Source organism: Anopheles marshallii, chromosome 3 (genome assembly GCF_943734725.1).
Source record: "Anopheles marshallii chromosome 3, idAnoMarsDA_429_01, whole genome shotgun sequence".
Lineage (NCBI taxonomy): Eukaryota > Metazoa > Arthropoda > Insecta > Diptera > Culicidae > Anopheles > Anopheles marshallii.
The window spans coordinates 27898862-27914337 of record NC_071327.1 but is presented as its reverse complement, the minus strand read 5'-3'; the positions used below and the strand labels follow the sequence as shown (position 1 = coordinate 27914337).

Genomic DNA, 15476 nt, shown 5'->3' with positions numbered 1-15476 from the left:
TTTATGTCCTGTGTCAGACATTACCAAAACCAGACATATTCGTTACTCTTACGTTGCTACAAAATACCCTCGACACTAATCTCCCCGTAACTTACACTAACCAAATTTCAAACCACACAAATTAATACATCCTCACAAGGCAAAATGCTACGAACCGCTCCCGACAGAGTGTTCGTGTGTGACAATTAGAACCGCACCGGTCTGTTTCATCCATCCTCCAAAAACTTGAAATGGTGTACAAAAAGGAAAAGTTTATTGAGTTATTCGCACAAGCAATACAAGGGGGCAGAGTTTGGGGTGTTACATCACTTCATCACTTTTGTAACAAATCCAACGTATCGGCGATGTCACCCTTGCGGCTATGGCCGCAGGCAGCTACCAGCAGGTGTACAGCGGCTTCCACCGTTCGTCGTACGTCTTCCGGTGTTCCGATGGCAGGATTTACCTCCACCAGATCGACTGCCGCCAACCGTCCCGTGCCGTACGCCTCCTCCATGATGTAGATACCCTCCCGAAGTGTCAAACCACCGCGCACGCTCGTACCCGTGCTGGGTGCTTCCAACACATCCAACGAATCGATGTCATAGCTCACATGCAGACTCCGCTGACCTTCCGGGTCGATGCGCTCGAGCGCCATACGCATCACCTCCCGTATGCCGTACTTCTCCACCTCACGCATGCCGAACGCGTTGATGCCGAACTTCTCGATGATCGCACGCTCGTACGGATCCACCGATCGTAACCCAATGTAGGCGAGATTCTTAATCGAGATGATCGGTTCCTGCCAGTCCATGCCCGGAATGTACGGCCAATAATCACACAGCTCCCGTGCAAGCAGCGCCACCGGCATACCGTGGATGTTTCCCGACGGTGACGTTGAGTTCGTATTCAAATCCGCATGAGCATCCACCCAAATTACTGCCACATCTTTGCTGTGATGCAAATGCCCATCGATGGAACCGATCGCGATCGCATGATCTCCTCCGAGCGTAATGCACAACCGATCGTCATCCAGCACCTCCGTTACCTGGTGTGACAAGTGCCTGCTGCAACTGGCCACATGTTCCAACTTCTTCATGTTGCCCACTTTGCGTCCGTTAAAGTTGAGCGCCTCGTACTGAATGTCACCATAATCCTTAATGTTCAGCTTGGGCGATATCTCCTGGATGTGATCAATCAGGCCTGCGTCTCGGATTGCTTTCGGCCCAAGTCCGACTCCCTTCTTTCGCTGTCCTTTATCAAACGGCACACCAACGATTCCGATTCGCTCGTAGTTGATCTTCTTCGGTTTGATCGCCGCAAAGGACGAATCCGTCGTCGAGGTGCAGTAACTGCTTGCCGGTGTGCCAAAAGTGGCACCTGCTCGGCACACCAACCTCGCCAATGCTATCCGTGGCAACATTTGTGCACACTATGCTAAGTTAAATGATCAGCAGAGCGTACGAACTCTCCCGATGGGTTCGAAAAGACTGAATCCACATGGATCACAACGTCCAAACCCTACGCCGATCGTTCCTAATCGCATGACGGCGATAACCTTGCCCTTGAACAAACGAATCTCGCGACGGCTTATCGCCCGGTTGGCACGATGCTTAGCTCAATGGGCTCGTTCGCTGTTGTTTGCGACTGTCACTTTCACTTCGTGTGTACGAGGAAGTGTGACCCGGCAAAAAGACCAAGCTTGGTTGAAATAGTTTCACTGCGCGTCAGATAGCGACTGGAACAGTATTGCTTTATTCAATCAGTGACGAAACCGTGTTTTGTTTGGTTATTATGTTCGAATATTTTCTAGATTGTGTTCAGCTACTCGTGCGGATGGGCCATTCTTGATTGCGTCTTAAAATGTCAGTTCATTGACTGATGGAATCGTGGTGCTATTTTTACTTGTAATGGTTATCAAATATTTTTCAAATATCTGACACAGTTTCAAATATCTTTGCAAGATCATACAACAATATGGATTCCCTGAGAAATTAGTGCGGATGTTGGGCCACAGATGTATAGTCTGACCGATATCAACAAACCGTTCTTAATTCTTAAAATACGATTAGTAGATTTCTTATAAGTTATCGTACAGGGTTTTAATAACTTTTGATTTCCACTGAGTTCTAGAGAAAGTCTTTTCCGGACAATGAAACAACGACATATCGGTCACAAGACGGATCAATGTCAGCGTGGGTGAGTGTGCAATCGATATCGATGTTCGTTTTGAACACTATTTTATTATTCAACAAACGCTTACCAGGCAAGGCAAAGCATTTGATTGGCTGGAAATATTCCCACCTGTGCTCATCATCACTCACTACAGCATGAAATCAGCCTCTATGCTGCTAGGCCGTTGTAGATCATTAACATTTCACAGCCCAACATATGTCTTCCGTTGCGAATCATCCCTGATCTGTCCCAATGCTCGCTGGGTGAATTAATCAGCCACACAAAGCACGGCACAAAAGCACGGCAGACATACGGCACAGCAGAATACAGTAATGATTCCGCTTCTTCCGAAAGAAAGAGCTTGCCAGCCTTCGAACAAAATTCCATCTTGTCGCATACATCGCGACATTCGCACAAACGAAGCATAAGACAAGCACTCAATCGGTGGAAAGCTACTAAATAAGACGCTTCCATCAAGCATCTAATTAAAATTGATTTCCATTATAATTAGTTCTAATTAAGCTGTACCAACAAAACAGTTGACGCTTAGTTGGGTGAAAATTCGACGATGAAAAGAAACCGACAGCCCTGCGGTGGTTTTGGGAGTGATTTTTCTTCTACTCACGCGATGGATTGGTCTCTTCGCGCCTCCGTTGACGGTACGAGATGACACGCCGACACACGGGACGGCTGAAGGCTGCATTCCGCCGTTGACTAATGTTAGCTCTTAGGGAGCTTTTGCGTGTGTTTCCTTTTGAATGCTCAGCAGAACATAAAGGATGGAACACTACAAGTGAATTCCAAGAAGCTGTCTAGGTTTGAAATAAGGAAGAGAGAACAACTAGCACCTTCCACTCGATATGCCAGACTGTTTGGATTGATTATTGACAGAACACTAAGCACCATTTGCTTGGATTGCTGCTCGGCACAGTATCTTTGTGCGCATTCAGTTGTCTTCGCTCGGGGTGGAATTCTAACCGAGCAACGAACGTTAATGATTGCAATCAGTTCAAGACGCCCCGTTCCCGGACCTGTGTGGGCTGATGTTACAAATGAAGTGCAAAACGTTCAATCCACCCACAGTCAACCCACGCAACCTTACTGTTCAAACCACCGTGAAGAAGTGCTTTTTGAAAAGCTTCCTTACCACTCGCTTATGAAAGCATTTAAATAGCACGGAAACTGTACCATTCAACATACAGGCAACCCACCCCATTTTCGGAGCGGTCTGTGCATTCGTACCAGTCCCATTGCTGGTGCCTTACCGGAGGTTCAACCATTAATTAAAACACTCGATTAGAATACAATTTAATCTCAGGCGGTACACAAACCATTGTTCGCGCGATACGCACAATCATCACGTTTTCCGGCAGCATCTTTTCGTCCCTTCACGTCATCACTCCCAGTCATGAAACCGATTCGCCCAAAACACCAATTTCAAGTGTTCCATTCACGGATCCTCCCGGTGAAAGAATGTGCCGGACCGGAGTTGATTTTTCCCACTTTTCGCATCTTCCTGCGCGCGGTGCTCTGATGAGTTTGACGATGGTGAACATTACGGCAATGATGAAAATATGATTATCATTTTAATTTAATCTTTCCATTCATGTGTACACATACAAACACACATACACACAGCATTAACGCACCCTGTACGGATCATGACCACGGCCGAGAGCCAACCTGCTGATCCTCCCCCGTGGGCAGGAATGAAGCGACAGAAATGTCATATTGTTTTGCTTTGCTTGCTGTTATCGTTTTAATTTCAACGATAAAAAATTCCTCGTTCCATCGCTCCTTCTAGGCACGGAACACACGTACAACTCGCGTGGTGTGCACAAAAATGAGACCAAAGTTAAATACTCATTTCGTACGTACTATTCGCGGAAAACACACGTGGACACGGGGAACTCGCCTTGTTACCTGGCGCCACCTTGCCGCGCCATGCCTTCCGCCTTCGCGAAAGTGATGTGAACTTGATTAAAATTTGGATCCCCGGCACCTTCCACTCCATCCCGATCGCCCAAAACCACACATCAGTAAAGAAAAGCGTCAGAAAATTCAAAACCCGTGGACTCAAACACACTCACGCACACACACATTCGGATTTACCCGCGGTGCGTGGCCACAGCGAACGCGAATGCAAATATTTGATTTCACTCACATGTTCGGCAAACATTCGGCAGGCAGTTAAAATTCACGTACACCAAAATCACGATGTGATTATATTACACTGGCACGCACGCACGCGGGTGGATCAGATCACAATTTTGTTTTTAATGATTTGCCTCATAATTAATTAAGGTTTCATTTGACGGTAAGCTGCTTGCTTGCTGGGGAATACGTTTGTGCATGTTTTTTTTTTAATCCGTTTTCACGTTCCAAACGAAACCGAAGCACGTAGAACATTTATTTTTGTACGTCGGGGAGTAAGCAATCGGTTTTTTTTTTTTTTATGTTGCAACATATCCGTTCACTCTTTAACAAACTGTACCAGTATGTGTTTTGGTAGTGTGTTTTTGTACAACAAAATTATCATTTTCATTATTTAGGTTGGGAATGCATTTAATTCTTAATTGAAGTTAATTTTCTAAAAGCTTTATAATAGTTCAACAATTACTCACATTTCAAAATGATTTACAACTACTTTAAAATAACTTACTAATTGGGTGTTTAAGGAAGTCTAGGAAGGAACGTCGAAGGTTTTGCATCAAAATATGTATCTTTCACCAAACGTTCAAATAAATTATGACCTCCAAATCAAAACAAAAATTCGTTTGTTGAGGTTGGGAAGGAATATAACCAATTTGTGATTTCGTCGACTTGAATTTGAGTGAAAGCATTCTGCGTCGTTGGAAACTTATGGTAGTCTTAAGGTCCAAAGTCTCGACTACAAGGATTTTCGCATCCTCTATTTTCCGAATAACAATTAACGATTAAAATTGATGGGTGAAAACAAACTCCAAACGAATTAGCTGAATTTATTGCTCTACTGATTGTTTGACCGCGCGGGAGCATCTCGTAATATAAGGTACCGTTTTTATCCCACAGTATGTAGCATTTCCTGAGACAATATTTTAATTTTGTGAATATTTAGAGCTCGGAAGCCAAGCTTGTTTTTGTTACTGAGGCTAACTAAAATTCTGACAAAACAATTTCAAAGAGCTATTTTAAAATTTCAGACAGGATTTTCTTCACAATGAAGAATAGAAGTAATGCTTTTGGCAATTTTGCTCAATTTCCATTGGTTTTGATAAAAAAATAAACAAAATGCCCAAATACAATGATGCAATACTATTAATAATACCCCAACTAGTGAATGTGACATCCGACATTCTAGTTCATGACATATAGGTGTTAGCAAAGATAGTAAAACTCTAGAAACTTACTTGCAGACCCATTAAAAAATAGGTTTTCTTTTTTTTTTATCCCTTGAAGAACCGGACTGTAATACATTTGTTAAATATTTTGTTTGATATTTAATTAATACTGTATTTTTAAACAAAAAACATATTGTATTTGATTAACTTTTAATCTTTACTTGTATCTGTATCTGTAAAAGTAATAAAGTTGAAAATCAGTTGTGTTCCATATCCAACAGCCAAACTACTTACACTTCTGCAGAGAGTTATAGTACTACTGTGCATACAGTAGTATTTCCAATACCTGGCTCATGTTTTTGCCGTTGAACAGTGTAAATTAAAAAAAAAACTCATCTTTAATATCTTTAATAACCTTCGCTCTATGGATATTTTATCTCGACTCATAGAGGGAATGAACAACAATAACAACTTTTTATTCAAAATATTTTCTCAATTCTGCCTTCTATCGCCAATATTAACAAATACCCACCCGAGACGGGATCAGACACATTTAATCCGTCCGGCAAATATCGATAAGCTATACCTTCCAATATGCTATCCTATGAGCGATTCCGCCCGGGTTGTTGTTCTTACGGTACAGCTTAAAAAAAACGTGTAGTAATTTTTTTTCCATTCCACCACTAACGCACACCCAACTCCTCACGCTTGCAGCTCATTTCGTTTTTAATAACACACTTCTTCATCAGACGTTTTTCTCTTCCGCATGCTGCTGCAATGCAGTGTGTCCCTAGCGCAAGCTAGAGAACCTTACACGATGGCTGGATTAGTCGCCACTGCAGGCAATCAGTGGAAGACACACGCTAGTAAGAACGGTTCACCAACGATTCAATGCCAGAGCGCAAACTGATGAGCGACGCACCGTTTGCTTCCCCCCAGTCGAAAGGTCACTCACGATGGCAGCTTGTTGAAAATGCAACAAGCGCATGCAAATCCCTGCACATACACGCACACTTCCTAATAAAATGCACGCCCTTTTCGTGCCGTGGATGAAGGAAATGAAGAGTCCATGCACCATCGAATCCCGGGTCAGTCAGGGAATCCTCGAATATTTCGCTCCACACAGAACATCGGTGTTGTACGATCGTGCACAGATGCACTCATGGTGCTGGTGTACGTTAAGCAGTGTATTGATTCCTTCAACCATTAGGATGCACATTTCTCGGCTGCATCGAAAAGTTCGTTCGGAATGCCACTAACGCAGAGCTCGCTTTGGTGGTTGCATGTGAAACGAGCAATCGTTTTGCTGATGCAGTTGCAGCGTCCTGCAGATTGCATCGTAAGATGTTGTGCAATCTCAGCCCAGTATTCCAACTGCAGAGCAACACATTACCTCGATTAATTTACTCAAGGTTTGATCTCAAGAATGTGGCTGCAGGTGCGGCATCCCTGCCGAGTTCTCGATGTAATAAGATAGAATGGAGATTCGCAGTCCATGTTTTCGATAGGTATGCAGGTACGCTGCATTGATAGGAATGTCCGAAAGCCAATCAAACTTTTATTACGCAATGCACGTTATGTCGATAAAGTAGGTGCTATGACTAAGCGCTGCGTATTTTCTATTCGTAAAGATGTTGCATTATGCACAACAGCAAAATTAGTCACTGGTACAAATTGAAGGATTTGAGCTAATTGATATTTTTTGTATACTGCAAGCTTGTCTCCTCAAATTTGCGTTACTTTTGTATGATTTTTATACTTCTTGAAATTACAACCAACGTTTTGTTAGCTGGGAAACAACGAAGAATTCGTAATTTATATTTAAATTGAAGTTGAAGTGATTTCGTCCTGAAAGTCGTAATTATGAAAAAAGTTACATTCTAAAACACCATTTTTGCATAATATTTTTTTTTGTAAAAACATTCTGAGAATGTTAGGTATGAAAATATAAAAAATGAACTCAAAAAATTTGGTACTAAAACAGTGAAACGTATACAAACAATCAAAAATCAACAACAAAAAAGAAAGTGCAACATCACATATGCGATTGGGGAAGGAAAATATACTCTAAACACTAACCAGTAAACCACTTTTGTCCTGCACGATCATCATCATCATCATCATCATCAATCATTATCACGCCTTCCTCATTGTTCCCATCGTCACCGTGTGCCAATCTGGACACAGCACGACGAATTTGAGCTTCAACGGAAAACCATCCGACCTTATTGGCTCAGCTGTCCCGTACCTAGTTTCAACGCGTCGCCGGTCCATTGCTCGCTGCCGGGTAAATCGAGTAAACAGATTTAACCATGATTAAAGGCACCGGTACGCTCTGGTCATGGCAAAATCGTACGAACCGTTGCTTTACTAGCGTTCCGGCCGTACCATCGGTGTGCGGTATCATTCCGAAGCATAAATAAGCTGGAACATCATTAAACTCATTTCACAACCGATGCGATACTCGGGCCAATGCTTCTCGTTAGTTATGAGCCGGGTTTAAGCGATTTAATCTTCCAATCTACCAAAGCCTCGTCCGAACGGGTCCCGTGCCACAAAATCGCGAAGCTCATCTCGTTCCGCGTTTTTCCAGCACGGTCGCGCAAAATGCTCGCGATTCTATAAGCGTTCCCCTTTGGCCCGTCTATGCACACGCTACTTAAATGGAGCAGCTCATTTCGAGCTACCCTTTGAAATCGAGCGTGTATTTAATCTCATCTCGAAATCGGTTGGCCCTCGGTTGGACCAGATTTTTTTTTGTTTGTGCCCTCATCTCTCTAAACCGCTTACGACCGGGTCACGAGCAATAGAAGTACTACTAGTTTTCGACAGGTCCTGTCATGGCAAAAAAAAAACCGAACTGACCAAATGGAAGCAATGCGGCACTGTACCTTCATTACCTGTGGTGGCTGAAAAATCGACCACAACGAATTCCGGCGGTTTGCAAATGTGTGCGTATGCTACACATTTTATTTCGAGGGTCTCTTACCACGATTAAGGATTGATCACAGCGCGGTTTTCCACCGGTGAATGGGTCATCATTCATTTACGGGAAATCTGAGCTGATTAGATTTGTTCGCACACTGGCCGCTTTTAAGCGGATTTGAGCTCTCGTCTGCAGCAAAGTGGTTTGGATGGTATGAAATGTAAATTTAACATTGTGATTCACTGGTAAATTGAACCAGCAGCATATAAATGCTGCAAAAAAAGTAATGCGTTTTACAGCAAAGTCCCATGATTCTACGGGAAATTCACGTATTGGGATACACTATTGTTCCGCAAGTGTGTTTGTCAATCAAATATCTGCACCAACGCTCTTTTCATTAGCTTGTCACAGTTTAACCTTTAGAAGCTCGTTTACAGAACATTATTAGCAATTGTGTGTGCGATTTTATAATTCCATCGCTAATGTATCCAAACACATTAAACATAACCAGCATGTTTGCATATAGTTCATAGCCATCATTATCCGATAATTATTTATTCTTCGTTCGAAGGGTTTACAAGCTCAAACTGTAATGATTGGATTTACTAATTAACAGAAATTTAAAACTAAATGCACAATACATCGCATACAAGAGCAAACGTATTATATTTCAATTTCAATTGCTATTGAACTACTGGAATTACTGCAACAATGTAACACTGTTGTACATCATGGGTAACGTGTATACATCGCAGCTAGGATTATTTTATTTTTCTATGTGCTGTGCAATTCACATGGAAAAAAATTAGCTCTCAAAATGGTAATTGTTTTAATTGATTAATACATTGAATAAATTGTATAACCTGAAAAGACATATTTTTACTATTCACATTTAACGGATATTACACTCATAGAACGAAATAGTAATAAAAAGATGTGAAAGTTATTTTTATAAAAGCACATAGTCACTCCAGCTTGGAATTCCCTCGAGAGTTGTTATGTAACAGTCAAGGTCAACTGCATCTAAACAATAAGCAATCACCGAGGAGAAGTTACTTAAGCTGCTGGTGAAATATTTATTTCATACGAATTGTGCTATCGAGTTCTTGACAGATGAAGCAGTCTATTAAATATCTATGCGACAAACAGACAGACCATGGGCTGTAAAAAAAAGATAAACACCGGAAGCTCCTTCACCATGTTCCACGCGAATGAACTTTAGTGATTAACGATCAACGAAAGAACGACCGCCGGAAATAGTTTCAATAAGAAGAATTCCCCAGAGAAGAGATCTTTTGAACTGACATGAGCTCACTCATCATTAAGGGAAATCGCTAAAGGAAGATGGGCGGGAGCAAATAAATTTTTTTATCAGGGTTCTTTATCCTCTCCAATGGTCCTCACATGCGACCAATAGCACTTTTAGGGACAAATCTCAGATGAAGAAACTTTTTATTTTCGAATGTTTACACGGCAATAATAGAAAAAATGCATTTATGGTATATTTATTTTAACACCTCGTTCATCATGACTGTTTTAACACGGCAAACTGCATCGTGTATGACCTTTAGTGATTGAGTGCTATTTCAAAACGAAAACATCGGGCGATGCAATAGCTGAGTGGTTTACCCGCTTTATGCTGTAAATACAGGAAAAAGGAAAAAGGAATCGTTTTCCTTAAAGGAAAACGATCAGGAAACATCTTCCCAAAAAAAAAACAAAAATAGACACTGTACGAATTCAGAATCACCCCCGTAAGCATGTTTTCGGTTTTGCATTCGAAACCACAATCCCAATTGTCGACGATCCACTGCAAACCGAATTGATTGGAATCAAAATCGCATTATTGTCAATTTACGGTTATTATCCCGAATCTGGAAACCCTTGCGTTCTTACTTTCCTGCAGGTGGCACCTACCGCGCTACCGGAATGCGTATATTTATGACCGTCGGTCACCTATATCTTCCCGAGTTTTCCTTGCATCTCGTAGCTTCCGATACCTGTTTGTGTCAATTTTTCACCAACTCGTACGAAACGGAAACCTTTCACCTTTCCACGTCTGTGATGCAACCCTAGCTGATCCAAGTAATGGCACACACCCACACAAACACACGGCCAAAGTGTCCGAGAAAAGGAAACAAAATATGCCTCCCGCATCACAACTATACGACCAGCATTCAATCCGATTTAGACCGTAAATGTAAAAATCCTCCCCGTACGTAAGCTTATTACCGGTTTCCGTCTGATGGAAACGCACACTGGAAACCGGACGTCCATCTTTCGCCCCACGCACAGCACCGAAATGGAACCCATTTTCGCCTTCCCCAGCCGTGCCTTCCTTACCGTCCGGCCCTTCCAAGTAACCAACATAACATGCCAACAATTCACCAAAGTAGCCCGTTCAATAGTGTCACGTTCGGCTGTGCGGCCGCGGTTGAACATTTTCATTTTAAATGTTTCATGGTACAGTTTCCGATCGGAAACTCTTCACCGCACTCGGAAACCAAACCACCTTCGAAGACATTGAGCACGGTTCAATCACGCTTGCCAGCACCCGAAAAAAAAAACCCGGCCAGTCCGTTTCACGTTTGATCGTTATCCTTTTTGCCGGTATTGAATTATTTAAATCCCATCACCCGGTGTAGCGGAATGAGCAGAGTAAAAAAGGAAACATATCCATTCATTCCTTCGACGAACACAGAAAAAATCCGAGGGTCACGAACAGACGGTGAAAACATTTCACGAAAGGTGTCGATTTTATGGACACTATTAAATTGGCATTGTTGAATTATTGAACGAACAAGTAGCCAACACCGTTCGGCCGGTCGTAAGGACGAGAATCGATCCGGGTGACCCGTCATGCCATTAAAAACGTAGGGGATGTTTCCGGGGTCAGCAAAGTATTGGGTGAAGATTATTCGATTAACTCTCTAGTTGGGTTTCCCTTTTTTCCGTAAGAAAGCATGGAAGTGTTAAGAAACATTTTTCAGTGAAGACATCGGTTCAACCTTTTAGTCCAATATGCATCCAATGAGCACTAATTGTCCACAACATATGACAAGGCCTATGAGATTAATTACTGATACTCGTAAAATTTGAGAGTAAATACAATTAACAAGTTGTAGTGTACATAGCGCCATCTGTGTGTCAAACGCAGGTATCAAACGCATATAAAAACGCACACTCACACATCGATAATGTTGATTAGAAAACGTAAGTTAGAGATGAGATAAGGTATCGGATCGGATGCACCGATCTGCTAGGACACTCACATTCCTGACCTGGAGCGATACACTACGGAACCGAATAAATTGTATAAGTATCGACACAACCAACAAGTGGTGACCCCGACGTGATCGGTACAAGTAAAATACAAAAGTGAACCGTTTTCATCGCCGGCACATGAACGAGTGCAACGCACCTTTATTCTATTCCGGGTGTTAATAAAAGAGCACAAACAATACCCGTGGGTACAAGCAGTAAAGACGGATAGTGAGACATGTGTGTGAAAGGGTGTATAACGTGAGTGCAATGTGAAAGCCGTCCGTAAAAAATCGCGAATACACGTCGGATTGACGCAACCACGAGGTCCGGCCATCGCGAATACACGTCGGATTGACGCTACCACGAGGTCCGGCCATCGCGAATACACGTCGGATTGACGCAACCACGAGGTCCGGCCATCGCGAATACACGTCGGATTGACGCTACCACGAGGTCCGGCCATCGCGAATACACGTCGGATTGACGCAACCACGAGGTCCGGCCATCGCGAATACACGTCGGACGGACGCTACTACGAGGTCCAGCCATCGCGAATACGTCGGAAGGACACACCCACAAGTATTCGGTTATTCCTCGGATATTCGTCGGACGGGCGAAAATCACGATCACCGCCGTCGCAGAGATACGTTGGACGGACGTAGCCTAGCGGGACAACAACCACGAGGTCTGGCTATCGCGAAAATACGTCGGACGGACGTAGTCACGCGAACGATCGTCGCAAATATACGTCGCACGGACGTTGGCACACGGGACCGCCATCGCAAAAACTCGTCGGATGGACGTTGCCATCCCGATCGGCTATCGCAAACATTCGTGGGGCGGACGTTACCACGCGGGACGGCCATCGCATTAATTCCGCAGCTAAGCAATTTTAATTTTTTTCACTTATCCTTAAAACATTTTTTTCCTTTGTCATTTTTTTCTTTTTCTCAAAATATTTAACACTCTTATTAGCAAGGGTTAGTTAGGTTTATTACTTCCATTCACATTCACACAATGAAAGATTCTCAATTAATCCTTCAATTATTAGATAATTAGATTATAAGATACAGTAAGAGTAGGTTTTATTTCAGTGAAGTGTGCATTTTGATTTCCGTTTGAAATTTTTTTTTATTCTCGTTATGACTGAAGAAAGTAGTAAAACTTCTGTAGCCGTCAGTGGGGAAACATCCAAAGCGCCGGGCGCTGGATGTTATGATGCATTTAAATCGTCTAACCCTCCACCAGCGATTGAAAAAATTTCAACAAAGCTTCCAGAATTCTGGGAGGATGCTCCGGACGTTTGGTTTGCCCAGGCAGAGGCGGAGTTTGAGGTTTCAAAAATTGTTCGAGAAAGAACGAAATACTCATATTTGTTGGGTGCCTTGCCTAAACAAATATTGGTGAAAGTGATTGACATTATTAAAAGTCCCGACACAGAACTGCCATATACCACTCTTAAAAATCACATCCTAAATAGAGTGACACAGAGTGAAGAAGCAAGATTAACCAAATTGCTTTATCATGTAGAAATTGGCGACAGAAAACCATCCGATTTATTTCGCCATATGGTGCAGTTAGCGGGAAATTCAGGGATGGTAGGATCAGCTCTCATACAGAAACTATGGAAATCAAGATTGCCAAAAGCAATTGAAACAACACTGATCGCAGTTGATACCAAAGAGCAAGAAGAACAACTGAGGATCGCGGATAGATTGTGGGAATGTTCCCAGTCTGGAGATGTGTCCGAAGTAAAAAATAGGGCTACCTCCGAAAACAATTCTGAAAATTCTACAGCTATTCTTAGAGCCGAGATCCGTGAACTTCGAGAGGCGGTAAAAAGACTAACAACCAGAGAACGAGGTAGAAGTACGTCACGATTTCATGATAATCGAACTAGGACACAGTCTAAACCTCCTCGGTCAAATTCACGGCCACGCATGTGTTGGTATCATTTCAGATTTGGTAAAGATGCCGAAAAGTGCACAGAACCGTGCACATTCAACAATGAAAATAAAAAAAACTAACCAACTCGCAGGAACTAGCGGATGTTCCGCGAGATCATGTTAACTTCTCGCCACGACTATTCGTCGAGGATGAAACGTCGAAGTTAACATTCCTGGTAGACACAGGAGCTGACGTGTCAGTTATTCCGCACACCTTGATAGGAAAAGCATTGCACAAAACTGAGGCATTGCTCACGGCAGCCAACGGAAGTTCCATCGCAACATATGGCACAATGCTGCTAAGAGTGAGCCTCGGACTACGACGTGTTTTCAACCATATTTTTATGGTAGCAGCAGTTAATCGCCCTATACTGGGAGCTGACTTTTTGTTTCGAAACGACTTATTGGTAGACCTTAAACGTCGCCGTCTAGTAGATTCATCCACTCAAATAACGGCGAGAGGTACAATTGCACAAGTCGATACGCCGACACCAAAACACTTTTCACATAAACAAACAGATTTCACAAAGGTATTGGAAGAATTTCCATCCTTACTTAAACCTCCCGATTATAACGAACCGGTCCGCCATTCGGTACAGCATTACATAGAAACCAAAGGAACCCTTCCTTTTGCGAAACCTCGGCGCCTAGACCCAAAGAAACTGAAGATCGCACAGGCAGAATTCCAACAAATGTTGGAACTAGGGATATGCCGTGTGTCATCATCTCCTGTTTCATCGCCACTACACATGGTGCCTAAACCAGATCAGGATTGGCGACCGTGTGGTGACTATCGGCGACTCAATGCAATCACTACTCCGGATCGCTATCCGATACCCCACGTTCAGGACTTTACAATGAACCTGAATGGTTGCAAATTTTTCTCAAAGCTGGACATCATCAGAGCATACCACCTGATTCCGGTTGCCGAAGAGGACATCCACAAAACGGCTATAACTACACCGTTTGGATTGTTCGAATTTGTTAGGATGCCTTTCGGGCTTAGGAACGCTGGACAGACTTTTCAACGTTTCATGAACACTATCTTCAGGGACCTAGAGTTCGTTTTTATCTATATAGACGACATTCTAATTGCCAGTCCATCAAAAGAAGAACATATGGAACATCTTCGGATAGTATTAAAACGTCTATCCACAAACGGAGTGAAAATAAAATCTAGTAAGTGCAGTCTCGGAGTAAACGAGATAGATTTTCTCAGCCACCGCATAACAGCTGAGGGAATCACTCCATGTCCGGGCAAGGTAATTGCAATTCGAAATTTTCCTACTCCGAATTCAGTTAAACAAGCTCAACGTATAGTCGGAATGGTGAACTATTACCATCGGTTTATTAAGAATGTTTCAGGAAAACTGCGTCCTATTCATCAACTAATAGCTGAGCACAGCAACAAGGAAAAGAAAAAGGATTTCGTATGGTCAGATGAATGCGAGCAAGCATTGCAATCAATAAAAAGCGACTTAGAAACCACAACATTGTTGGCCCATCCCAACAGTGATGCTGAGCTATCGGTCACAACGGATGCCTCAAACTATGCTGTGGGAGCAGTTTTGGAACAAACAGCTGATGGAAAAAGAGTGCCTTTAGCGTTTTTTTCAAAAACATTAACGCCAACGGAAACAAGGTACTCGACATTCGATCGCGAACTACTTGCGATAGTTCTTGCCATTAAACAATTTAAACATTTCCTTGAAGGACGCATTTTTACGGTATTTACGGATCATAAACCGTTGACTTCTGCTCTAACTTCAAAAACTGAGAAGTCACCGCGCCAAAGCCGGCAGCTAGATTTTATTTCTCAATACACTGCCGATATTCGGTACATTGCGGGGGATAGCAACGTAATAG

The 15476-nt window shown here is 42.8% G+C and overlaps 1 protein-coding gene across 1 annotated transcript; it reads right to left on the bottom strand.

The window, feature by feature from the left end:
* Positions 1-313: 313 nt before the first annotated feature.
* Positions 314-1402, bottom strand: LOC128713430 (arginase, hepatic). The gene has a single exon (XM_053808290.1). The coding sequence runs from the start codon at positions 1400-1402 to the stop codon at positions 314-316; it is 1089 nt and encodes a 362-aa protein (XP_053664265.1).
* Between the last annotated feature and the right edge of the window lie 14074 nt (positions 1403-15476).